Source organism: Melozone crissalis, unplaced genomic scaffold (genome assembly GCF_028551555.1).
Source record: "Melozone crissalis strain CALT ecotype California unplaced genomic scaffold, PUWL_Pcris_2 ptg000057l_1, whole genome shotgun sequence".
NCBI classification, from domain to species: Eukaryota; Metazoa; Chordata; class Aves; order Passeriformes; family Passerellidae; genus Melozone; species Melozone crissalis.
The window spans coordinates 11882069-11907482 of NW_026535835.1; the positions used below are offsets into that span (position 1 = coordinate 11882069).

General features: G+C 55.4%; 1 protein-coding gene across 2 annotated transcripts in view; it reads right to left on the minus strand.

Moving 5' to 3' along the window:
- Window positions 1-22698, minus strand: part of CLUH (clustered mitochondria homolog) — a 31861-nt gene extending 9163 nt beyond the window's left edge. The window contains exons 1-14 of one of the 2 annotated variants that reach the window (XM_054287196.1): window positions 22584-22698; window positions 10841-11037; window positions 9179-9350; window positions 8873-9016; window positions 8538-8665; window positions 7753-7907; window positions 6838-6963; window positions 5842-5989; window positions 5035-5127; window positions 4111-4805; window positions 3357-3574; window positions 2523-2627; window positions 1674-1774; window positions 124-276 (exon numbers count right to left, since the gene is read on the minus strand). In XM_054287196.1, coding sequence (XP_054143171.1) covers window positions 124-276; window positions 1674-1774; window positions 2523-2627; window positions 3357-3574; window positions 4111-4805; window positions 5035-5127; window positions 5842-5989; window positions 6838-6963; window positions 7753-7907; window positions 8538-8665; window positions 8873-9016; window positions 9179-9350; window positions 10841-11037; window positions 22584-22698 — 2550 coding nt within the window. Of the gene's footprint in view, window positions 1-123; window positions 277-1673; window positions 1775-2522; window positions 2628-3356; window positions 3575-4110; window positions 4806-5034; window positions 5128-5841; window positions 5990-6837; window positions 6964-7752; window positions 7908-8537; window positions 8666-8872; window positions 9017-9178; window positions 9351-10840; window positions 11038-16185; window positions 17070-22583 lie in introns of those variants that run through there. The other variant, XM_054287195.1, reaches the window with a different exon arrangement.
- Between the last annotated feature and the right edge of the window lie 2716 nt (window positions 22699-25414).

The window sequence follows — 25414 nt, forward strand, 5'->3', positions numbered from 1 at the left end:
TCCTCCCCTGTTGTTGAAGCTGTTTATTTTTACAGAGAGAGAACAACTGGCCAAGTGGGAATCTCCTTGGGACAAATGATGCCAGAGTGGTTTGAACTGTCTGATGTTAAGCCTGATGCTTACAAAGATGTGATCCAGCTGTGCATGGCCAGGGGTCTTGGTGATGAAGTTGATCACCTTGCCCAGGTAACGCATGTTGATGCCCCTCTGGTGCATGGCCTCAGCCAAGGTGGCCCCATCCATGGGGAGCACCGTGTGATCCAGGCAGTCCTTCACCTGCAGGGTGCATACAGACTTTGGTTACTGAGGACAAACACAAAGGAAAGAACTTCCATTTAAAAAAATATTTTAAAAAACCCACACCAAGAGGCAGGACAGGCATTCCCCAATGCTACTTCATACACCTCTTTACCTGGGGCTGAGGGTTGCCCTGAAAGGAGGCCCTGACCCCAAACAAGACTCTTTTGGTGAGTAACACCTGCTGTAACACCAGGACCACGGTGGTAACACAGGCAGGGGGGACACCTGCAGCAGCCAGCCCAGTCTGGGCCAGGTCCTTGCCACTGGGGCCAGTTTCACTCCTCTGTCTCAGCAGGGAAGGAGCAGCACTACACTCTCTCAGAGGCAGAGGCAAAACAACTCCTACCTGTGCAACTAGCAGGCTGACCCTTCTTTAAGGGCCTCACAGTCACTAACTGCCATTTCCAGTTAAGAGTCCGTGGAGCTGTGCACACATAGCCGATAAGGACAAATGGCACTTGCATGTTAAGTTGTGCTGCAGTGCTGATAAACAGTTGTTTAAGTCATGGAGCAACACCAGCTCCTCTCTGATATGCACAGGACTACCTGCTACAGCAGCTGGTCTGCAGCCTGCTCTCACGCAGGCCTGTGCAGTGTTTTGGGTTTATATACTGGAGTATCAACTACCTTGTAATCAACAATCACCAAGCCCTTTTCTGACTCACTCACCTCCTTTTTGTTTAAAGACTGAATAGCTGGTTCTGAAGGCTGGGCTGACTACAGAATTAGTGGATTTAGAGTTCAGAAGAAACTTTCCAACAAAGAAAACCCTCTTGTAACACAAGACCAACAACTCCTGGACCTCTTGGAGTAGAGCTCATGAATTCTCCCCTGCCAGTTCCAGTGCCTGCTCTGACAGCTGCATAAGCCATCAATTCAGCAAGCATCCCAGGGAGGGAGAAACTGGGACTTCTTATGTGGCCAGGTGCATGGATAATGTCCAAAATGCTTAAGACTTACAGAAGGAGTTTTTAATGACTGCTATTAATTAAAACAATTTCCCAGTTCACTTCAAATTTAGTCACTGACTGAGTCACAGCCAGGGTCAGCTAAAACAATAAGCTGTGAAGGATGCCCAGGGCTAGGGAGGATGGCTTATGTGGTCTCTATTGTCCCAAACTCTTAGCAATAGCTTTAATTGCCAGTGCCAAATTTTTTTTGTTGGACTGAGGTGAGAAAATCGTGCCATGATGTAAGATGGGCAAAGGAAAACCCCTCGTGCCTTGCACGCAATGCTCACGCTGTTCCCGGTGGTCCCCCAGCAGTGCCAGAGCCTGCAGCTGCTCAGGCAAAGCTGCTGTCCCAGCGGACACCAGCTCGCTCAGAGCAGCCAAGCTCTGAGGGCAGCATCACTGCTGGCTCTGGGTCCTTACCAAGCCTGGGATCTGGCAGGACAGCAGGAACGCAGCAGCGTCCTTCAGCAGCTGCTTCTGATCCTGCACCTCCTCTCTGCTCGACTCCGGGAAGCGAACACCTGGGAGAGGACAAGAGAAAACATCAACCACAGCAACTCACAGAAACCTAACTGTCTCCCTGGAATGCTGGATGCTTCAAAAACTTATCTCAAACTATAAACGTTTTGATGGGAAGAGCATTGGCTGCTGTGTTCAGGCAGTGGCTGGGCTGCTCAAACTCAATGGTTTGGCCATTCTCCTGCAATGTGCCTGCTCACTGCCGCAGTATTCACCCCAGGAAGCACTCTGGGAGCTTCTCAGTTTCCCAATAAAAAATATGGCTCCGAGTAATGGAAATTCATGCCTGTGCCTGATGTGTGCATGTAAAAGGGCACTGTGACTGCTCACTGAAATGTTACTAAAACAAACCCAGCCCTTCACTGAGGTCCTAACATCAGTCGTTCAACTACAAGTGTTATTTTTTGTGTAAACTACTACATGGGGATCAAATTTCATTTTTTCCCTCCCTCTGCTTCTTTTCACGTGGTCTCACAGCTGGGATGCTGGAGAATCACAGGAGGATTCTTGGCACAACCCAGAGCCCTCCCCCGAGGGTGGGAGACGCTCCCCTTGGCTGCCCTTGGCAGCTCCAGCACTGCAATCCATTGCTGCTTCCTCTCCTCTGCATCTCCGGGCTCCACAGAGGGCCCTGCACCTGCCCAGCCTAACAAAACCAGCAGCAGTCTTGGCTACAGCACAGTGTTTATCTGCAGCTGGCTGCACACAGCCACCCTCCGAAGGGCTGGTCCCAGCTCTGGGTACACGTACCTGGTGAGAAAATATCTGGGTTAAACCGAATATCAAATGATGTGTCACTAATGGAGCCTACAGCCTTGCAAGCATTCCGAATCACTTCTCTGCTTTTGGGATCCACTGGAGCGGGAAAAAAACAGAATACAAATGAATGTGGAGTTCAGGAAATGGCAGGCCTAGCTAATAAATTAAGTTTTGTTACTAAAAACAGCAATGATGGCACATTCTAAAGAAACCCATTATAAAAACAATCAATTGTAAAGGAGAATGGCTGAAAAGTCTGAATAAGGGAACATAAGATGACCCAAAAACCCCATGGATATCCCTACCTCCCAGCACATGCACTCAGAAATCCAAGCCTGGGGTTCCCAAAGGTGCACTGCTGGCCTCCTGCTTGGCCCCAGCCCTGCCCTGCACTCCACAGGCCAGCCTGGCTGGGCTCTTGCTCCCAGGGAAGAGCTGAGGGGCTGGTGGCCTTGCTGGGTTCAGACACCTCAGTCCCCCTGCCTGCAGGGGTGAGTCATTCATCAGGGTGTGAGCAGCTCTAACAGAGAGGCCAGGCAACACTGACGGGCAGCCAGTGCTCGTCCTGTTTAACCACCACCAGTCACCCCAACTCCCAGCCTGGCGCGGCTCCCACCAGTGCCAGCCCAGCAGGGGCTGCTGCTGAGGATGAAGTACCTGTTCCATCCCCACCAGTGCCAGCCCAGCAGGGGCTGCTGCTGAGGATGAAGTACCTGTTCCATCCCCACCAGTGCCAGCCCAGCAGGGGCTGCTGCTGAGGATGAAGTACCTGTTCCATTCCCACCAGTGCCAGCCCAGCAGGGGCTGCTGCTGAGGATGAAGTACCTGTTCCGTCGTCGGACGCGATGGTCTCCGCCAGCTCCTTCACCTGATCCAGCCCAGTCACGCTGTCCTCCGTTTTCCCATCCTCTGACTCGGGCCTCTCGCTGTCTGCGGCACCATTCTCTGCAGAGGCTCCATTTTCCAGCGCAGCTGAGCTCTCCTGCTTGTTGGCTTTCTGCTGCATCAGCTGCAGTGCAGCCAGCTTCATGAATAAGAGATACCTGCAGCAAAGGGAAAGGGCAGTTCAGCCCAGCAGAATCCCAGAGCACCACACGTCTGGAACTTGTCCCACTCCCTGAGCTCCCCTGCCTTGCCAGCAGCAAGTGACCCAAACATCCCACCACAAACACACCTACAGCAGCGCCCACAGGATTTTTTCCAGCCTCTAGAAACAAACATAACTTTCAGGACATTGGGAAAGCCTTAAAAAGCAGCATAAATCCTTCCCGTTCCCTAGCCTTCAAGTGGAAAGGACACCTGCAGGGAAAGAACTTCTAGGTGTTTGGACAGGAATCAACAACAATAGATCTGGACACTAAAACACAAACCATCTCTTTCCCTGGCTCCCTGTCCTAATCCCTACTGTTCTCACCTCTTGTTAATTAAGTTCCTATAACTGCATTTACATAGCCAAGCCATAGGGCAATTAGCTGCTCACTTCTGGGAGCTCTGTTGGGATGCTCCCAGGACAGTGCAGCAAGGTCCTGACTTGAACCATGACCAGATGCATGTGGAGAAAAGGAGAAGCTCTGCTCACCTGTGTTCTACAAAGGCATCAACAAGCTCTTGACGAAGACAGCAAAGCTTGTGTCTGTGCTGCTTGGGGAACCCCATTTTCTTACATTCCTCTGGCATCTCCTCCCCTTCAACAGGCAGGAAGTTTAGATCTGGAGGGAAAGTGCGTAGCAGGTCCAGGATGTAGTGACGCCCATCGTTGCCAATAATGCCTTTGCACTCTACTGAGGAGCACAGCTCCACCTCCTCATTCTTGTCGTTGAGAACTTTGTGCTTCTGGATCTTCAGCGGCCTGCTGGTCTTCTCCAGCAGCTCCAGGTACTTGGGGTGCGACACAACTGTCTTGCCAAAGTCTATTGACCCATAGATGACACTCTGTTCCTGCTCCCGCTCCAAGATGCCAGGGATAATAGACTGAGCCGTCACCCTGTAACCTCTGTAATCCACCACGACAGTCCCCAGCGTGTACAGCCCTTCCACATCCACAGCGTTGTAGGTCCGCACACCGTTGAGATCATTGGTGGGAGCCACGTAAGCAGCAACGTCTCCACCAAAGTCCTTGTAGTGGTCACGGACGTCAAAGCCCAGGCTGAAGAAAATGTTGTTCCAGATGAACATCTGCATCTTGGTCTCCTCGCTGGGGTTGATGGCCATGACATTGCCATCAATGACAGCCATAGCACCTCGTGTTGCTGCTGCAGTGAAGTCACTGTGAACCTGGAGGCACGTGGAGAGAAAGCGGGGTCAGGATGGGCCCCCATGCTCTGAAAGCTCCCTGCAAATTTTTCCTGTGCTCCTCTCCTCCCAACAGCCTTTCAGCAGGCAGGCGGGTCACGGCTTTTACTGCTGTGAGCTGGCTAGTGACTTCAATACAAGTCCCAGGAGCCAGAACACAGGCAGCAAAGAAGGGGCTGTGTGAGGGGCTGCCTGCATATCCTGAAGTTACCTTGAAAATGGCTCGTTCTCTCAGCAGCCTCTCAGGCAGGTTCTTGCGTGGCAGCTCCCGTGTGGTCTGCAGCTCCTCATTCCAGTCTCTAGTCTGAAAGAGGGAGGCAAAGCCTTGTGGGATGCAATGCATTGTGTGGGAAGGGGCTGGCGAGGCAGCATTCCTGCTTCACAAGGCATTTTGGGAGAGAAGGGAGAGGAAGGGGCAAGAATTCAGGCTGCTGTGGGGCTCAGAGGAAGTGACTTAGCAGCAGGAATGAACACACCTTGAGAGGGGACTTTATTCACCAGCAGCTTGGGACAGATCTTGCATCAGCCCAGCCAGTGCAGGGGCACTGAAGGGGCAGCACGGTGCAGGTGTCATTAGCCAGTGCTGTGGGCACACTGCAGGCACGTGCTGCCCACGGCTGGCTACTGCTGCCCTGCAGCCCTTTGTGCTAGAAAGCTGCAGCTGAAGCATTTGGAGCCGTCTGCTCAGAGACACAAGAGCCATTCCAGGCCTGACTGGCACGAGGGAGTGGTCTGCCTCCTGTGCAGTGGCACTCTTCAGAGAAGGGACATGGAATTTATAAACACCCGAGCAGGAGCTGCTCCTCTCAGTCACTTCTGTGCTCATGGACCTGCAGCCTGAGCAGCACAGCCCCTGTAGTCAAGGGCCCTGTGAAGAACAAGGACTCCTGCAAGTTTTCCTTGGATGATCAAACCCCCCCCACAAATAACAGAGGTTACTTTCGGGAAGTTAACTTGTTCCTGGCAGAGCTGGCAGCAGAAGTCTTGCCAGTGTCATCAGGCAAAGCAAGAGCAGTACCTGTCCAGGTATGTGCTCCTCGTAGCCCAGCCTGGAGGTGTAGGCGTCCTCTGCCCGGACACAGTCCATGGCGTGCTCTGCCTGTGGGGCCGTCCAGCTGTACACTTGGAAAGGAGTGGCTATCCTCTCAAAGGGGTGTCTCTGAACCCTAGTTTGGGACAAACAACAATTACATTTATAAAGGAGGAATCCTTTCTATTCCAAGAGAATTTTCCCTGTGCTTTCACACTGGTCCCTACAGGTCACGATGCAACAGCAGCGCGCAGTGGAAACCCAAGTACCGCCGAAGGTCTCCCGTGTAATCTGGTGCTCTCAGCAGGGGCTGGGGCTCATCTGTAGCTACTTCTGGCCCAAGAGGCAACACAGTACAGCCATTTTTAAATGGCCAGATAGTCACAGTGGTGGCTGGAGGCCACTGCTAATTTCAGCCCTCATCTAGTGTCACTTTCATCTCCTTAATGAAGCAGAAGCAGAGCTCCCAAACGCCACACAATGTGCCTATCAATCCACACCCTGCTGAGCCGAGGCAGTTCATTAAGTGACTCTGAAGAATGACAGGCTTTTGCACAGGACCCACTGTCCTGGAGCAGAACAAATGGTCCCTGCAGCAAGGACAGGAGAACTAAACAATGCCTTGTTGTTGTGTTATTATTATAGGAGCCAGAGGAAATTACAGAATATTAACATGCACAGAACATGTTTAAAATAACCAACCTCTTGCCACCGTAAGCCTATACAAAGCCCTCTTGTGTTACTTTCGCTGATATTTATGCTTCAGTCTCTTTTGTGGATCAGAGAGATCCTCAAAGTGCTGCCCTGTTGTTCAGTCAGGTGCTCTGGTCCTTGCAGCTTCCACTGACGTGTCCCAACCACCCACCACTACATGAGCTCAGAGAAGCAGGCACTGCAATCCCTGCTGCACCGGTGGCATCCAGCTCCCCAGAACCAGCTGAGCCTCCCCAACTTCACCCTGGGCTGAAGAAGAAGCACTGCTACCGTTTCTTCTGCAGAGCAGAGAAGTTTTTTTTGAAGGTAGGGCTGATCTGGTTAAGTAGTTCCACCAAGGAATGACTGAGAAAACTAGGGTTTGCAGGTTTGGGATTGAAGTTGTATGCAGTAGACCTGCAAGAGAAAAAAAAAGAAACAGTCATACCTGAAACCTTCCACACTCTAGGAACGTGGAACATGACTGAGAGCTCTTCATGCATGCACAGTATCAAAGGCTGCACCCTGTGCCCTTGCCTGTGGGACAGAGACCATGGGGCAAAGAGGCAAATGGGCAGCAAGGACCTTATCCAGTCTCCCACAGCCAGTAACCCTGTACCTGTCCCTGATGGTCTTTTGATTTAGACCTTTTTCAGCCATTCCCAGGATCAAGAGAGGCTTCTATTTTTATAGCTGGGAAGGACTGATTTCACAGAACTTCCTGAACACACCAAAGGTGCCTTTGTTTAACAGAGAAACCCCTCAGCACAGCTGCTCCAACAGGCACAGCCACAACAGCTCTCACAGTTACCATTAGAAAAACAAAAAAAGAAATTATTTGTAGTCAAATCTGCACCCAGCTCAGGGAGTTCTGACAGGCTGTGCTTTTGCTTCAGGGCAAAATGAGATAGTTGCAATAGTCAGGAAGGAATTTCCTCCCAACTCAAAATGCTCTAAATAGCTGATGACATTATGGGATGTTTAAACTTTCCCTAAAGCACCAGGCATTTAGCCACTGTGGAGAAGTGGTACCAGGCATAACTGAACAGCCCAATCCAGTATAGCAACTCCCACAAACCCATGTGAGCAGCAAATTAAAATAGGCTGTTTCTGGCACAGGAAAAAAAAAGGCTGCAACTGTTTGTTTATGAGTTGTTTTCCAGCTGGCTGCTGCAGGGCAGGACAGGAAGAACGTCAGTTACTCACTGATTCAGATAGAATCCCCGCGTGGAGGCAGTGATGCTGACGTGCCGATCCTCCACCGTGATCACGTACAGGTACATGAGGTCGCCGTGCATCTTGCGGTTCCCGGGCGGAGGGTTCCAGCCGCTCATCGTCAGCACCTTCAGGCACTGCAAAGGCTACGGCAGAACACAACACAAGCAACTCCTGTCAGCAGGAATTCATTTCTTTGAGTTAGAGGCACTCAGTGAACACGCCAGATCCCTTTTACCTGCTGCCCTTGCTCGATTCCAGAAACAGAGCTCACAAACACACCTGGTATCCCAAGCACAGCTTCCTGAGCCCTCTGCAGTCCACCAGTTTGCCTTTCACACCACGAGACATGGGTGAAAGCAGACACCCTGGGCCTTTGGGCTGCACAGGGTATGGATTTCTTGCTGTACTTGTTTTCAAATGGCAGCTTCTAAACCAGAATCCGAGTGGGAGGGCATGGGAAAGCTAAGAGCAATCTGTAGTGACCTGCAGATCCTGTCTCCAGGACTTTGCAGAGGAATGCTGCTTTCCCTTCTCTGCCACCCATCCCAGCAAGCCTGGCCCTTCCACACTCTGCAGATGTCCAGACTCCATGTCCAGTGTTTTGCACACCAGCTCCTGGACTTTATTCTTTTGGCTAAGCAGTGCTATCCCAGCACTTGTTAAGCACCAAGCAGAGCAAATCCCAAAGTCCACTTCAGCTCAGCTTTCAATCCCTGACCACCAGTTTGCTGTGAGGAATGTGCCAGTAGCTGCTTGACACAGGAAAACTCTACCTTCCAGTCTCTGTTCTGGGGCTGAAGGGCACACAGGGGCCTCTCTTTGCTACCTGGCAGGATATGTTCAGGAGGGGTGCAGTCAATTTGTTCCATTTCGGTACCTTTCTTCTTCCTTTTTCCACTGTCTAGAACAGACAGAGACACAAAGTCAGTTCTGAAAAGCGTACAGTCCCTCCCCCAGTCATCATTCCAAGAGGGATGCAGAAGTACTCCAAGTATTCTCTGCACTCCTAAATGACACAGGACGGCCGATTGTTACTGCGTGTTTAACTAAGCCAGGAGTCAGGGAATGAAACCACTGACCACACCAGAGAAGTCTTTTTGACCCATACCTCCCAGGTCTCCTTCAGTGAAGACACTCAGGAAGGACAACGAGTTACAGTCCACACCATTGAAAGCATCTGATGGGTCCAGACTCTTCAGAAGGTCCCGAATGTGGCGCACGTGTATCCTGGCTTCTCGCACCGTGTACGGCTCTGACAACCAAAAAGTGAGGAAGGAAACTGGGATTAGACAGTTGCTTACTCCTTTGGCACACAGATCTCAAAATGGAACCAGAGGAAAGAGCTGACAGGTGGCCAAAATCACTCCCTAAGAAAACCCTCACTCATTGCCTCCCATGTCTGGAAGGAACTTGCCTTCCACCACTTTCAGCAGTGAGCCCTCCTGCAGTCCTTCAATCGTCTTCAGCTCAGCAAAGTTATCCAGGACGTTGCCATCCAGCTGCAGGGAGAAGCAGGTCCGATGGCAGGTATCCTCCCGGTCCATCAAAACTTGATGGATTTCTTGCACCATCTCTTGAGGAGAAACCTTAAGAAGGTAAGAGCACAATTGTTGTTTGCCCTCCCACAGGCTGTTGCCAAACTTTGCCCCTCAGCTGCAATATCAAAAACCTCTCAGACCTCTCCCTCCAGGCTTGGAAAGGCAGACTCTACCCCTCTTTCCAGGAAGATCTCTCCTGCTCCTGCTGGTAGGGCAGTGTCACCTCTGGCAGGGTCAGCCACCTGAGCTCCACCCCACGGGGCTTGGCACCCCGAGATGTAACAGCCGGGCACTGCACCAAGCACTTGGCACGGGACAGAGGCGACAGAGGGCACTGAAGGAGCAGCAGGTGGTGGGGGAAGTGGGGTTCTACCCTTACCCATTCACACCACGTTAGTGGTGAGACCTTGGATGCTGCCCATGGTGAGCTGTGCCAGTGCCACACCTCCACAGGGCTCAGGGGAGGCCAGACCCACCCTGAGCACCAGGGCTGCTCCCCCACCTCCCTGCCCTGCTCCAGCACCACTGACACTGCTGAAAACCCAGAGCACTCGGCTAGTTTACATAAGCTGCTGTAAACAACGAGGCCTGCTATTATTAGCTCATTAAAACTAACAGCCAGGGGGATTTAAAGGAGACAAAAAGCCAGTCTGAGACGCAGCTATTTCCACAGGGGATGGGATTTTGCTGCACTCTCTGCCAGTCTTGGGCAGATAAGAACTTCCCACTGGGTTTAGATTCCATATGCCTCTCCCCAAAATTAAGAGATATACTTCGTTCAGATAGTTTTTGGTGAAGTATCAAGCTAAATGGGACTATGAACCAGGCCTGTCAGAGCTCATCCTGACCTGGCAGCACGTCACTGTCCACATGACATGAGGCAGAGCTCTCCATGCAGAGGGAAGTGGAGACTGCATCATTCCCTTGGTCTTCAGGCTTGAGCTCCCTGAGCTGTGTTAGCACCTGTCACTGTACCAAACCCAGGCTGGCCTGAAGCAGCATCATGTCTTAACTGCTGAGCAAGCAAGGGATTTTCCCTTCCTCACTCAGGCCCAGAAATCACGTTTTCACAACACTGCTTTAGAACAGCCCAGAAGAGGGAAGGCCATTTTCCTTGTGCTCAGCCCCATAGCCGAGCCCCTCTGTGATGGACAAAGAGCAACACCACAGTGAGTGCTCCTTGCCCTTGCTCCACACCTGGGATCCAGAATGAAACACCCTAACCCTGTCCCTGCAATGCCCAGGCAGGCCTGGGCCAGGCAGCCTCTTGCTCACGTCTCTTCTTCCTTCATTTCTCTCAAGGCACTGGCCAGGCAGTCTCCTGCACCCTCCATCCTTTGCTGCCTCCTTCCCCACCCAGCCCTGGTCAGACGACAGACAGGTCAGGGAGCTGTGAGCAGCCTGAAGGTGCTGTGCAGGCTGTGAGGCTGAACAGGGGCCTTGCAGGCACTGCCTCCTTCCCCGCCTGCCCGGCTGAAAGGACCTGGCTCAAATACTGCCCACCTCTGTTCCCTTCCCCAGCTGGCGAGGGCAGGTACCTGCAGGGAAAAGGGCTCTATCCCTGGTGCACAGATCTTGACAGTGAATCCCGTGTCCTGGATGACGATGACCTCCTGGTCGTTCCCATCTTCTCCCGGCTCAGCCTCCTCGTGGCCATTCTGCTTGGCATCCTTGTCGCCCTTGAGGCTGTCATGCGGGCCGCTGCCATTCATCAGTGCCACGCCAGACGGGTGCTCTGGGCAAGGACAGAGGGGTTCAGACAAGGTCCTCTCCACTGGGCTGCAGAGACTGGCCTGGACACTGCAAAGCCCGAGCTAATCAGGGCTAAAAGGCACGGCTTTATTCTGCACTTGCTGTTTACTAGACAGAGGTGTGCCAGGCCCTTCCCTCCCTTTCCTCACCGCATAATGAGGGTGCTCTCACTTGCCTGCGGTGTTTGCATCTTCCACAAACCATGTGCAGAGAGGGGAGGGAAGGAGAGCAGGAAGGATGGGTCAGTGTACACCACACTGAGCTGTCTTAAGCCTCTTAATTAAAAAAAAAAAAAAAGGGTGTGTGGTGCTTTGCGGCCTGGAGGCAGCTGTAACCTCTGCACCAACACGTTAGAGAGCAGAGGGAGAGAGACGCCGGCGGCAGCCCGGTTACTCCACAGGCACACCACAGCTCCCACAGCCCTGCCTGCCTTTGGCCACCCTCTGCATTTCCAAAATACTTCACACAGATCCCATGGTGCCAGGGTGAGGCTTTGCCTAAGCACTTTTATTCAAGAAAATGGTGACAACATTTAGACAGATGCGTCACAGGGCCGGGGAGCTCTCTGCACCCTCCTCACAGCTCTGCAATGCTTTGTTTTCTTTTTCAATAAGCTGGATAGCATCAGAGACCTGATTAGCTCTAAGAAGCTGCCAGTCTCCTAGAGGAGCCTACATCCTCTGAACCAGGCTGGGGACCACACTAAAGAGGACTAAGGGGCAGCCAGGAGAGGTCAGAAGAGTGGAAAGAGCTGCTGATAGCAACTCTGGGAGATGGCAGAGTACCCCTTGCCCCCAGCGTGCCAGGCCGGTGCCCCAAGCACACCACCTCACCCTGCAGACGCAGGCAGTGGGTGCTGAGGAGCAGCTGGCATCGCGTCCCTCAGGCTGCGCTCCCAGCAGGGCTGGCCCAGCACACTCAGCTGCACCCCAAGGTCACACGCAGCAGTGCCAGCTTGGTGCTCTCAGGCACCCACTCGCAGGCAGCACAGATGGAGCAGGTGGGGTGCTTTCCCAGGCAGCAGAAACAGCCTTTCCAAAGGGCTGCACAGGGCTAATGCCTCGAGGCTGCAGCCCTGCAGCCAGCTCCATCTGGCAGGTGTCGCTCCTCACGCTCACCTCCTGCAAGGCACCAGTCCCCACCCCAGGGGAAGCGGCTGCTCAGCCTCCCTCACCTCATAGACTGGTGCTGTGGCTTGAGCACCTACAGCTCTCACAGCCAGTTCTTCTCCAGCAGCCCCAGCTGCTCCTGCAGCCCAGAGAAGGCATCCAGCCTTCACAATAACCCAAAAAGGGACGGCAACACCATTCCCCCCTGCACACCTCTGGAGCACAACATGAGGCTGCAGCAACAAGCCCTGCAAAAGCACCCACGGAGGGCCACGTCCCTGCCCCAGACAACGACTGCCAACAGCAAGTCCTCAGAGATGACTGTCAGGGCTGACTTGGGACACAGTGAAAGGGCAAAAATGCAATGAGAGCACACCCATTCTGAAGGCAGCAGGTAGCAGAGCTACCTCAGGCAGCCTCGGCTGCCTTCAGCAGCTCAGCAGCTGCTGCTCATGGTCCCTGTCACTGTGCATATGTCCCCAGCACTCACTGCTCATTTCTTTGACAGATGAAGCCATGGGCAAGTCAGACGAGAGGCCTGGCTCTGGCTCCAGCAAGCTGCTGTCATGCTAGAAAGGAGGAAGAAACACTCCATGCAAGAGTGCCTCAAGAGATGTGGTTTCAGAAAAACCACACCATGCCCAAAGGGCTGGGGAGAGCCCCTCGTCACACCCTGCAGCCAGCACAGCCATACTCCTGGGCTGCCTGAACACGTGTGGATCTGGAGGGAGTGCAGACAAGCCACCATGGAAATGCTACACCTGGGGCTACTGGTACTGCAGACAGGATGACCTGCCAGGTGCCCGAGCCAGGCCTGGCCCAGCCCCTGCCCACCCAAGCAGGGCAGGATCACTCAACTTCTGTTCCTGCTGTGCTAGCCAGAAAGGAGACAGAACTTGGCTGAAAGGAAGGCTGGCACTGCAACCCATGCACACGCCAGTCTGGAGAACAGCAAACACCTTCAGCAGCAAAGCCAAGTGAAACAGGAAAATCTGAACACAGCAAGGAAAAGTCACCAGCCAGGACCACGCTTCTGCTTTTCACTGCTCAGTGGTGTAAAATCCCCAAACTACCTAGTGTTTCAGAAATCAGAATACTGCTCCTAGTTTGCAAAAATACAATACGTTCACACCTTCCATCCCTCTTTTCCTTGAGTGAAGGCAGGCTGGCACAACTCTGCACTGTGTGACAAGAGACATGTAGAAGCAACACCTACACGTCTCCTTATGCTAGAGGATCAAGCTCCAGCCAGCAGAGTCTTAAGTTTAGAAACGAAAGTTAAGTCTGGACTGAGAAAGATCTGCTGTGCAGCAGGTTAACCCTTGGATGTGAGCCAGGCAAGGCTTTCCAGAGGGGTTCTGCACAGAATGGGTATGTTTCAAGGAAGCACGAGCGGGCCCGGAGGCCGTGCTGCCTGCTGGGTGCTGACTCACCTGATGTGCTCCCCGAGGGAAGCAGAGCTGCACCCAGCTGCCCGTAAAGCGGGTCACTGGTTCCTCTCACCCTCTGTGCCGACTGTGCCGCGGCCTCGGCAGCGCCGGCGCAGAGGGAGGGACATCATGGGGCACTCGTTGATTTCACAGGATTTCAGCCTACTCGAGACAGCAGGAGGAGGCACAGGAACACCTTAGGGACACCCGCAGAGACCCCTCTCTCTCTCCCGTTCCTTGCTGCCACTTCAAGCCCCGAACAGGCGGGCAGCCGTGTGTGGCTGGGCTCTCGCTGCACCCCACATGGCTCACGGAAGGTGTCTGAGTCACAGGCAAGCGGTTCCACCCGCTCCGGGGGCAAACCCGGCGCTCCTCCCCTCACCACGCTGCTCCTGCTGCGCACGGAGATCCCTGCCGGGTCACGTCGGCCTCGACACGCGGCTTCGTGGTCTTGACCGAAGGCTGCGACCTCTGGTCTCCCCTGCCATTCCCAGGGATGTGCCAGTGTCCCAGCAAGGACCCTCCCGCACTCGAGCTGCAGCTTGCACCCGAGGTGTGGCAGAGGCTGCCGAGCTCTGGCCTGTGCTGGCTGGCAGTGTTCTCACGGTGAGAACACGGTGAACACGATGTTCTCACTGCTGCCCCGAGCACAGCGCAGCAATCCCTGCACACACGCAGAGCAGAGCAGAGCATGGGCGGGCACCGAGCACAGCGCAGCAATCCCTGCACACACGCAGAGCAGAGCAGAGCAGAGCATGGGCGGGCACCGAGCACAGCGCAGCAATCCCTGCACACACACACACACACACAGAGCAGAGCACAGCCAGGCACCGAGCACAGCGCAGCAATCCCTGCACACACGTAGAGCAGAGCGCGGCTGGGCACTGAGCACAGCGCAGCAATCCCTGCACACACACACACACACACACACACAGAGCAGAGCATGGGCGGGCACCGAGCACAGCGCAGCAATCCCTGCACACACACACACACACACACACAGAGCAGAGCATGGGCGGGCACCGAGCACAGCGCAGCAATCCCTGCACACACGCAGAGCAGAGCGTGGCTGGGCACTGAGCACAGCGCAGCAATCCCTGCACACACACACACACACACACACACAGAGCAGAGCATGGGCGGGCACCGAGCACAGCGCAGCAATCCCTGCACACACACACACACACACAGAGCAGAGCACAGCCGGGCACCGAGCACAGCGCAGCAATCCCTGCACACACGCAGAGCAGAGCGGAGCACAGCCAGGCACCGAGCACAGTGCAGCAATCCCTGCACACACGTAGAGCAGAGCGTGGCTGGGCACTGAGCACAGCGCAGCAATCCCTGCACACACACACACACACACACACACACACAGAGCAGAGCACAGCCGGGCACCGAGCACAGCGCAGCAATCCCTGCACACACACACAGAGCAGAGCACAGCCAGGCACCGAGCACAGCGCAGCAATCCCTGCACACACACACACACACACACACAGAGCAGAGCGTGGCCGGGCACCGCCGCACCGACCTGCACCTCCCCGTCTGCATTCACACCTGGCACAAAGGATCAGACACAGGATTAGGTTTCATCTCTGCCTGGACAAGGAGTTCACACGCCAAGGTGACAGGGCCTACTTTAATCATGCTTCCTATCTACAGCCAGGCTGTGGCAGCGGCACCTGGCAAACCCCTGCAAAGATCCTGGCGTGAGGGAGGGCGCACACCTGAACCCAAAACCTGCTGGCTGCACACAGCACAGATCCTGGGAAGGGTTAGTTAATAACTGATTTATGTTCAAACAAATCTTCTAAACCAAAGTCAGACACAAATCCTTTTCAGAGATTATCAGATCCAAAAGTCAGCGACACTGTGTTGCTGGGAGTTAGCGTGGTCTGCAGGGACTGCTCTGTCAGCGGGGAATTTCCTTCCCTACATTTAGTAACTGGAGAAATTCTTAGAGGGACAAAACTAAAAATTAAACCCCCTACCTTACCAGCACCAACCTTTGGAATGCATTTCCTATTATCAGCTCCAGTGCCATTTTGAGGGGCCAACTGGCCAGGGCCACTGTCCCCACTGCACTGCAACAATGCACTGGGTGAAGGAAGAGAAGGAACATCCCATCCTCAGCACAGCTGATGGAGCTGCTCCACCCCTGCAGCTCAGGCCTGTCCGCAACCTGCACACAGCTGAAGGAAGCCCAAGGCTCCCTGTGCTGGTCCCTCACAGCTGCACACTTCCACCCAAGCTGCTGCAGGCTAGGCTGTGCAGATCCACTCCCATCCTTTACAAGGACCACGTTTGCAGTCACAAACAAAAGAGGGATTTAGCTTATGAATTGAGAAAAAGACAAGCAAAACGCCCTTAGGTTTGCTTTGCTGACATGAACAAGGCACAGACAGGTCCCTTTGCGGTACACACCCAGATGGGATACCTTGTCACCTTCCTTCTTCACCTGTGAAGTTAAAACATCACCTCTGCACCCCTCCCCTCTCCCTTGTGCTGCCCCATCCCACAGGCACACGCAGCCACCCACCCCTGTGAGGGGCATACGGTGTGGGGGCTCCATGCAGCAGGACAGAGCACCTGGGAGAGGAAGCTTCTTTTTCTTCCTCTTCTTCTTCTGCTGCTGCTTTGAGGGCAGAACGTGGGCCTGGGAATCAGCATCGGAGCTTGACCTTCTGCTGGGGCAGGCAGTAGGCTCTGTCACAGAACCAGCACTTGTGTTCTGAGCCTCAGGTGACACCTCACCAGGGGGAACAGGCAGCACAAGTGCAGTTTGAGCTGGCAGGGCTTTCCCTGCCCGGGCTGGCAGAGCAGAGGAGGGTGTGCCAGGGCTCCCTGGGGAGGGAGCAGGAGCTGTGGGAGGCCCCAAGGCTGCGTGCGGGCGCACGGCCGCTCGCCCCTGGCCCTGGCCAGCGGAATGCGCTCCAGGGCCCGCTCTGCCGTCAGCTGCTGCCACGTGCTCCTGCCGGCGGCACCGTCTGTGGGCTAAGCCGCTGTCCTCAAGTTTCACACAGCTCTGGCAGGCCTCAAGTGACTGAGCATGATCAACCAGCCCTGCCGGCCTGTCCCCAAGGTCGGCTGGAAGGACAGTCACTGCATGGGATGCCTCTGTCCGCTGGAGCAGGCCAACAGTGCCAACGCCAGGTCTCGAACCGCTCTTATCACAAACTGTCATCATTCCTTCTTTGTCCTTGGTCTCAGAGAGGTCTTGGATGTATCCAGTGCCCTTCTGCAGGCTTCCAGTCACCGCCTCACTGGGGATGATGTCAGGATACAGCCCAGCACATTGGGCAGCTTCTGGCGTCTCCGAGACGACACTGCAGCTTGTGGGAGACTTTGGCAAGAGAGGCGACCTCTCATCGGGTGAGCCAGAGCTGCGTGGCTGGAAGAGGAGATCGGTGACTTGCCTGCAGCAGTTTGCAAAGAGGCTGTTTCCCATGCCTGGCTCGTGCAGCACCGGATCAGAACAGTCAGCTGTGTTCCGCACACGCCGCAGTCCCCACGCGCAGCCCGAGCCCCCGCTGCCTTCTCGACTCAGGCGCTCTCTCCAGAGACAATGCCTGTGCGGCCCCAGCGTGGCGGGACACGGGAGCAGCTGCCGACTCCGCGCAGGATCCCGGGTCCCGTGGGCTCACCAGCACCGGGTGCTGGCCTCAGCAGTTTCCCCAGGGTGCTGCCGGGGCACCCTCGGGCCCGGCCGCCCCCAGCCCCGTCCCCGGCTCCGCTCTCCGGTGCCCAGCACGGCCAGGCTCGCTCGGGGGATGCCGCCCGCGCCGGGCAGTTATAAATAGCCCGATCTCGAGGGCCACACCAGTGCAGCCTGGGACGAGCGCTGTGCCAAACCCCAGCAAGCGAGATGCATTGAATTACAAGGCCAGGGCAGTTACTATGGCACGCCCGGGCCCGGCACAGCCATCCATACTAAGCAGGCGAGCACAAAACATTCAGGCAGTGAACCAGTCAGTAGTTTCTAGACGAATTTTCTCTCCTCTCATGCTGCTCTGCCATATAAAACACAGCAAACCACAAAACCACATGCAATCCCCTAGCACCTCTCCTCTCTCCATGCTACTTAAAGAAAACCATGGCAACTGAAGCAGGGATTATGGAGCTGGAGCTTCCTGCAAGCACCAGGTGGCCCGGGCAGGTTGTGGCCAAGCAGGGCACTGCTCACACCTCCAGCGAGGCCGTGCCACGGCCACGGGCTCCTCACCCTCCATCCAGGTATCACTCCTTTGGCACAGGACAGGCCCCGAGCTCTGGAGCCTCAGCACTGGGTACCCCTCAGTGCCATGGGCCAGCACCAACTTTCAGATCACGTGAGCATTGTGGTTCTCTTGTGATTTGTGATTTTTGAAGGACTTCATATGTACTGATAGCTTCAACTCTTCCTCCTCACAAAGAGACCTCTGGGAAGAGGAGGAATCTCCTAGAAGTACCTGGTCAGGTCTCATGAAGCTGAGCTGCATTTCTTCGACTGCAGCCAAAGCAAGCTCACGAGAGCGCATGTGTTAGCTCTAACCTGTGAAGGCTGGTGTCAGTACAGCAAATGGAAATTAAATTTTAGCTGGATAATAAATGAAGCTAAATAAATAGTTTAATGAATCCAAATAAATTTACTAAATGAATAGGCATTAGCTCAAGAGACGGCCCTAACGAAAACATTTCTGCAGGACATCCCATCAGGGAAAGTGGGAGACATGTGGAGGTGCCTCCCTTGTGGAAACCACAGCTTCCCAGGAACGTCCCACTTTAGGTACAACAAGGACTTCTTTTAACAAGAGACCACAGTGAAACATTAGAGCTGCTCTAATGGCATCATTAAACTCAAATTGGTTCTAAGACATCTGTGGGCAGAGGTACAAGCTCTGCATTTATTTCTCAGCAGCTTCACACCACTGAGACTGGCTCGGAGAGAGAGCAGAGCACGGTGAGGCTGCAGCCTGCAGTGCTCTGGGCAGGGCCAAGCCCCAGGACACCCAGAGGTTCCCACAGCTGCTGGCTTGGGCACTTACAGGTGCTGAAATGCCTTGTGCTTTGCATCTGGCACCCTGACTTACCTACCCTGCACTCTCCACATCTGGGAACTACATTTAAACTCATTTGTACACTTTCTGTCTGGCCAAAACTTTTCATGAACCTAGCCTTGAAACTGGCTGTCTGGGTGACCCTGCTACAATAACACGCAATTCAAACATCACAGAAATCAGGCACAAAGAGTAGGACTAATGCAAAGTGCAAAGACCAGTACCAACAAAAACATTAACTGTGTCAGGAAGAACACGTTTCTCAAATTTCAAGAGAGCCGAAGGAAGGAATTGTATTTCAGACAGAAATCAAGGACCAGCCGATAATCCTCCAAGTCCCTGCGCTTTACCCTTGCACATAGCTTAGTTTCAGAAACTACGGGGACAGCAAGAGCAGGGAGCCAGCCAGCTGTTCTCTGGGCAGGGTTTGCAGGGGAGGTCTGGCAGCTGGATGGCCTCAGCAGCTCGGGCTGCCCTGCAGTGCAGCCGTGGCCCTCAGGGGCAGCAGCTCCCGCAGCTGGGCAAGCGCTCTGCCAGCAGCAGCCCAGCAAAGCTGCTGCCCACAGCAACCCCTCCCCAGGCACTCGGAGCGACCCAGCCAGGCCTGCTCGGTGCCCCGACCCCAGCTGAGCCTCCGGGGACACCAACAGCAAAGACAGAGCACGCACGGCACGGCGCGGCCCGCTACCAGCCAGGACCCACACTACCATCGCCAGCCTCATCCAACCCCCAGGGCAGGAGGCTGGCTAGTGGGGAGCCTGGGGAGCAGGGCTAGTCCCAGGCTAATCCAATCTGCTGGAGTTCTGGGCAAGATCCACGATCCTGCAGTTTTATGTCATTGCACATAACTACACACAACCCCTCTGCGCCTGCAGCCTCTCTAACAGCTTGGAGTAGAGACTTTCTCTTTAAAGTGAAAGACAAACTAAGGAAATGCTTTTTTAGAAAAACATGCCAACCAAAAGCTAATCCTGAGAGAGCCTTGCTACTATGGCAAAAACCTGACCTGCTGCCAAAAGTGACAGCCACCACAGGAGGAACCACGTGCTGGTTTTCATCTTTGGCACACTGTCCAAGCACTGTCCCAAGGACTGGCATTGCTTCTCAAATGCAAATAAAAAAATGCATGAACTTCAGACCTGTAAAGCTTCTAGAAATAACAACTTTCCAGCACAACCAATGGAGCACAATGCAGGGAAAGCAAAGCAAGTGCTGGGAAGCTGCGCCAGAAGAGGAGTGTGCTGCCAAGTTTAGTCATGTACAGACAATGAAGGTAAACACAGCACTCTGCAACATGGTGCTGGTTTTACTGTGCAGGAGGCAGTTCTGAGTCTGCAGGTGGATTTATCTCAGTGCGTGTTCCTGACCTACTTACTTCCACTTTTCAGCTGGGAAACCCAGGAGCAAGGCTGCTCAGGCAGAGCAGAGAGCTTCCAGTGGGAGCTGAGCTCTTATCCCACTGGCAGAACCGCCCCAAACACGATTCCCTCGGGTTCCCATCCCTCATCCTGCCACGCAGATGCTGCGTTATCACACTCCTTTCCTCTTCTTAACCTTGTAGCAGTGATCAGATTTCTCTTGCACAACTTTCTTCCAACTTGTCCCCCCCAAGCCTGCTAGAGCTGCGTATTAAAAACCCCGATGGCCAGCAATTCAGTCCTTTCCAAAACACCACTAAACTTCCAAGGTTGGGCAACTGACAGCAATAGCAGATCCCCAGATCAAGAATCAGCCTTCTGACCTTGTTGCTAATGCACAGCTACACTTGCCTGCACAGCATTTTCCATTAACACCTGCATTCTCCGCTGCTCTAACGGAAGATGTGTCTGAAAGCAGGCTTGTCTGGGGAGCTCGGGGACAGAGGGACTGAGCCAGGAGAAAACTAATCTGGGCGCAGCAAAGTTGAAGGCATTTTACAGTAGCTAGAAACACTACTGAACTTGTATGTGAGAAACTTGTTCTAATGCAGAGAAGACTAGGAATAAAAGCAATCCAAGAAAGGCTGCACACAATGGCTGTCTGATCTCACACCAGCTGACAGCAAAGGTAACAACCCAAAACCGAGCCCATCAGAACTCATTACAGGAACACCAACTGTCCATGCTTGTGTGTTTCTGCACTCAGGAGGTCAGAGTAGCCTCAACAGTTTCTAGGCTGGGGGAAGAGAGCAGCAGCCATCAGCCCTCTCAGCTGGCACAGAGCCCAGCACCGCAGCCTGGGTGCCTGGCACAGCTCAGGGGGGTTCTGCAGCCAGGGGCCCACTCACAGCCTGCCCATGACTCCAGGTACTGAGAGCTGCCCCCAGACACAGCCAGTGCTTGCCTACAGGGGTGCTCTGCAGGGCACACAAGCAGTGGGAACACCAGAGCCCAGGAGCCAGAGCTTGTGAGGCCGATGCCAAAGCGGCCAGGCTGGCCCTGCTCCCAGGCGAGACCTTCCTCCGCTCCTCCCCAGACTCCACGTGCCATGCCGAAAGGATTCTTCCACCTTCCACCCTCCCTCAGGAATCAATTGTGGCTGGAGAAGCAGAGATTACACTGCATAACTTTTTAACCTGGTTGCTGGCACTGCAGGTGTGATACTTGCTTCAAAATTCAACGCAGGGGTGAGAGGGGGAGGCTACGAGCACTGAGCTTCCCACTGCTGAACTGCATCCAACCTGCTCCACTGCCAAACGCCAGTGAACTTTGCTTCAGGTGACAAACTTCAAAAATCCACCATAAAACCAGCGGGGGATGGAAGCGACGTGCGGGTCAGTCAGGGGATTCACGTGCCTCGGGACGAAGGCCAGCCACAAGCCACACTGCTTCCACGCCTTTTGCTTTAGAGACCAGAGAACAGAGCTGAGCCTGAGACGGGCACGCAGGCTCCTAAGTTCTTGAAGGTACAAACACCAAACAGAGCAAACCCAGGGCAGCTGGAGGCATCTCAGGGTCGGTGCCAGCCCAGGAGCCGGCACTGAGAACAGTGAGGACATGGAGGTGTGCACGCTGTCCCTGAGCCTGGCCTGAGCCACTCAGGCTCCGACACACAGCAAGAACAGCCAGCAAGTAACTAGTTAAACCTGCAACTTCCAGCTGAGATGTCGAACAGGCCTCTGCCCTTTCCAGGAAAGCTCTTGCTCATGAGTATTGTCTAACATGTCAGTGGCGGCCGCAGCCCGAACTTGCAGGAGGACCCAGCCCTCTGCTGCCCGCCACCCCCGGGACCGGCATGCTCGCCCGCGGGCAGCGCCACGCGGTGCCCGGAACGAGCTCGGCTCCCGCAGCCCTGGCCGGGAGCGCCCGCCGCGCCCACGGGCTCCGGGAGCGGCCCCCGGGCCGAGAGCTCCCCGCGGGCCGGGCACGGCGCTCCCGGCCCGGGCCCCCCCGCGGCCGCGCGGTGGAGCGGCCCCATGAAGGTGACCTTCACCGGGCCCGGGGCTCCCGCTGCGCCGGGACGGGCCCGCCCAGGCCCGGGGCCCCGCCTGACCCCGCGGCTGCCCCGGGCCCCGGCCGCGGCCCGGCCCCGCTGCGGCACGGGACGGCACCCGGAACCGCGCGGCCCGGCCCCGTTGCGGCCTCCGGCCTCGGCAGCCAGCGCAGCCCCGGCGCCGCCGGGAGCCTTCCCGGGGCGGGCGGGGGCGCGGGGCCCCGGCGCGACTCCCCGGCAGGAACGGAGCCCCCGGGCCGCGGGCGCACGGCCCCGCCGCGGGGCGCACCCGGGCCGCTCCGCCGGGCTGGCCCCGAGTAGGACGAACCGCCCGAGCTGCCGCAACCGGCCCGGCTCCCCTCCGCGGCCCGGGCCCCGCTCCCGCACACCCCCGCGACCTTCCCGGCGGCAGCCAAGAGCCCCGGCGCCGGAGAGGGAGCGGTGGGTTCGCACCGCTGCTCAGGGCATCCTCGGGACGGGCATCCCCGGCGCCGCAGCCCGGCCCGCGCTGCCGCCGCAGGCCCCGGCCCGGTTCCTTACCGGGGCGCTGCTGCGTCTCGGCGGGCCGGCTGTCGCGGGGTGCCGGCTGCTGCTGCTCGGCGCCCTGCGCGGCCGGCACGGCGGCCGGCGGCATCTCGTCCGCTCGGATGACCATGGGCCCGCCGAAGGACAGCGCCGTCCGCCCGCCCACGTGGTGCGGCCCCGCCGCCGCTACGGCGCCCGCCAGGGCCCAACCCCCGCGCGCCGGCAGCGCCTTAAAGGGGCCGCGCCCGCAAGCCGCGCGCAGCGCCCGCCGCGCCGGGCCCGGTCCCGCTCGGCTCCGCTCGGCCCGGCCCTGCCAGGCTCCGCACAGCCCGGCTCGCCTCCGCTCGGCCCCGCGGCACTCGGGGTACGGCCCAGGGAGACTCCCCCAAAGCCCGGGGAAGGTCACCGGCCCCCGGCGTCCCGCCCGAGGCCGCAAGGTCACCGTGCGGAGCCGGGGGTCCCGCGGTGCCCCCTGCCCGGGGGGCAGAGCGGGCAGAGCGGGCCCGTCCGCCCCGCAGCACCGCGGACACGGGCACGGACACGGGCACGGGCTCGGACACGGGCCGGGCCGTTCATGGGGCACAGCACAGCGGGGTTTGGGCTGGAAGGGAGCCCCGGTCCCACTCCCTGCCTGGGCACGGACACCTTCCCACAATGCAGGCGGCTCCGAGCCCCGCAGTACCCAACAGGTTGTATTCCTTTAAACAGGAGTCTGCAGCCGTGGATGGAAATGTTGGGAAAATCTTTAATTGTAACAAATAATGGTTGGTGATAGGTAAAAAAACAAAACAAACAAACACCAAAACAAACAAAAACAACAACAAAACCAACAAAAATCACAACCAACACAAAACAAAAATTCCAACCAAACAAAGAAAGGATGTTCTTTAACGTTTGATCTTTGTCACTTTCAAGCCTAACCAACAGGAAAGGATATTTATATTTAATCCATGAAACACATAGTAGCTAACAAGCAAGCTGCAAGTGATGTCCATGTGCTAGAAAAGCAAAGTTTAGGGCTTGACATGATTCAGTGGTCTAAGACCTGGGGGAGGCAGTTAACATAGCTTGAGAGGAAGGATGTTACCGTTAATAATGGACACAAAGAGTGCAGAATTTATGGGCCACAAGGACGTTTGGCTGGACTCCCCAAGACAAGGAACTACTAACAAAACTGACTCAGTGATTGTGCTGAAATCAGCTCCAAATGGGTAGAAGGTAATTCTGGTAGGGGGGGGCTGTGGCCATCAACTCACAGACCACTGATGCTAGAAATCAACCAACCCAAAGGAGGAGAAAGACAATCCGCACGGGAAGTGGAGAATCATTAACCAATAGAGAATACTAATTAATAAGAGAACTACGTAATTTGTAGCCAATGCACACTAATTACTTTGGTTGCTAAAATGTATAAATTGTCAAAAGTTTTGATTGCCATACGTGTTAGGTGGAACAATCCCCCACGTGACCAGCACTGAATAATGTCAACTTTCTAACCAAACAAATTGATTGGAGAATTTATTTCCCATTTCTCTGTGTCACTGTCCAGTCTGGCCTTGAACACTTCCAAGAATGGGACAGCCACAGTTTCTCTGGCCAGCCTGTGCCAGGCCCTCCCCAGCCTGACAGGGAACAACTCCTTCCCAATGCCCCATCTAACCCTCTCCTCTGGCAGTGGGAAGCCATTCATTCCTCCTTGGCCTGGCACTCAGATCCTGATAATGATCCCCCCACCTACCTGCAGGGCCCCTGCAAGAACTGGGGTGTCCCTCTGAGCACTCCCCAGAGCTGTGGAAGAGCTCTGGGGGGGTGAGGTAGGAGCCAGTCCTGGGACAGAGACAGAGATGCTTCTGTTTTGTGCTGGAGGTCCTGCATTCTGGGGTAGGACAGCACCACCCTGCAGATTTCAGTCTCTTTATTAAGAAAAAGGCATATTACAACAACTTCTAAAGTACAGCTCCATTCTCTAGTCTCTGGGTGTTAACACATTCTGAAAAGCACTTGGTTAAAAAGCAAAGTTGACAAGAATATCATCCTGGCAAAAATGGTAGCATGTAGCAAAATGAACATTCAAATGAAGCAGAGCAGTGTCAAACCTTTGGCAACTGTCCCTCTGCGGCGGCGCTCCCCAGCACGAGGCACAGGCGTTTATTGTTCTCACTGAGCTCCACAGACTCAGCCAAGGACAATATTTTTGCTGCAACGAAACCACAGCTGCTCTGGGACCAGGGGAGCTGAGACCAGAAGAGCTGTTCTCCCCATCTCTCTGCCTGAGCCCTCCCAGGGGTCCCAGCACAGCTCTGGCCAGGCAGAGGTGACGTCCCCACCCCACCAGGGTGACAGTGACCTTGAAACACACAGACAGGGCTCGTCCTTGTGGGCCGAGGGGGTGCAGCTCAGGGCTGTGCCCACAGCCTCTCCTGATTGAGACGTGCAAAGATTTGGGGCATTCCCAGGGCTTGGTAGTCTAATTCCTGCGATAATTGCAACAACAGGAAAGGGGAGCTTTCTTGGAAGCTGCAAGATGACTGAAATCTATTGGGAAGAGCCAGGAGGCATAACCACACCCTGGCCAGGGAGGACCAGGCACCGTTTGGGTGTGGGTTGGGTGCATCTCTCACACACCCTGGCAGCTTCACCCCCTGTTCCTGCCCAAAGGTGCGAGGAGAGGGAGGGTGACACGAAGGGATCGGATGTGGTGGCAGTACCGAGTGCCACCCTCCGTGTCCTGCCATGGGGTTGGGACAGCAGTGTCCTGCCGGCCAGAGCTGGCCAGGAGGACACAGAGGCAGAAATGGGGCCCTGGGGAGCAAAGGGCAGCTCTGATGGTGCTTTGATCCTTGTGC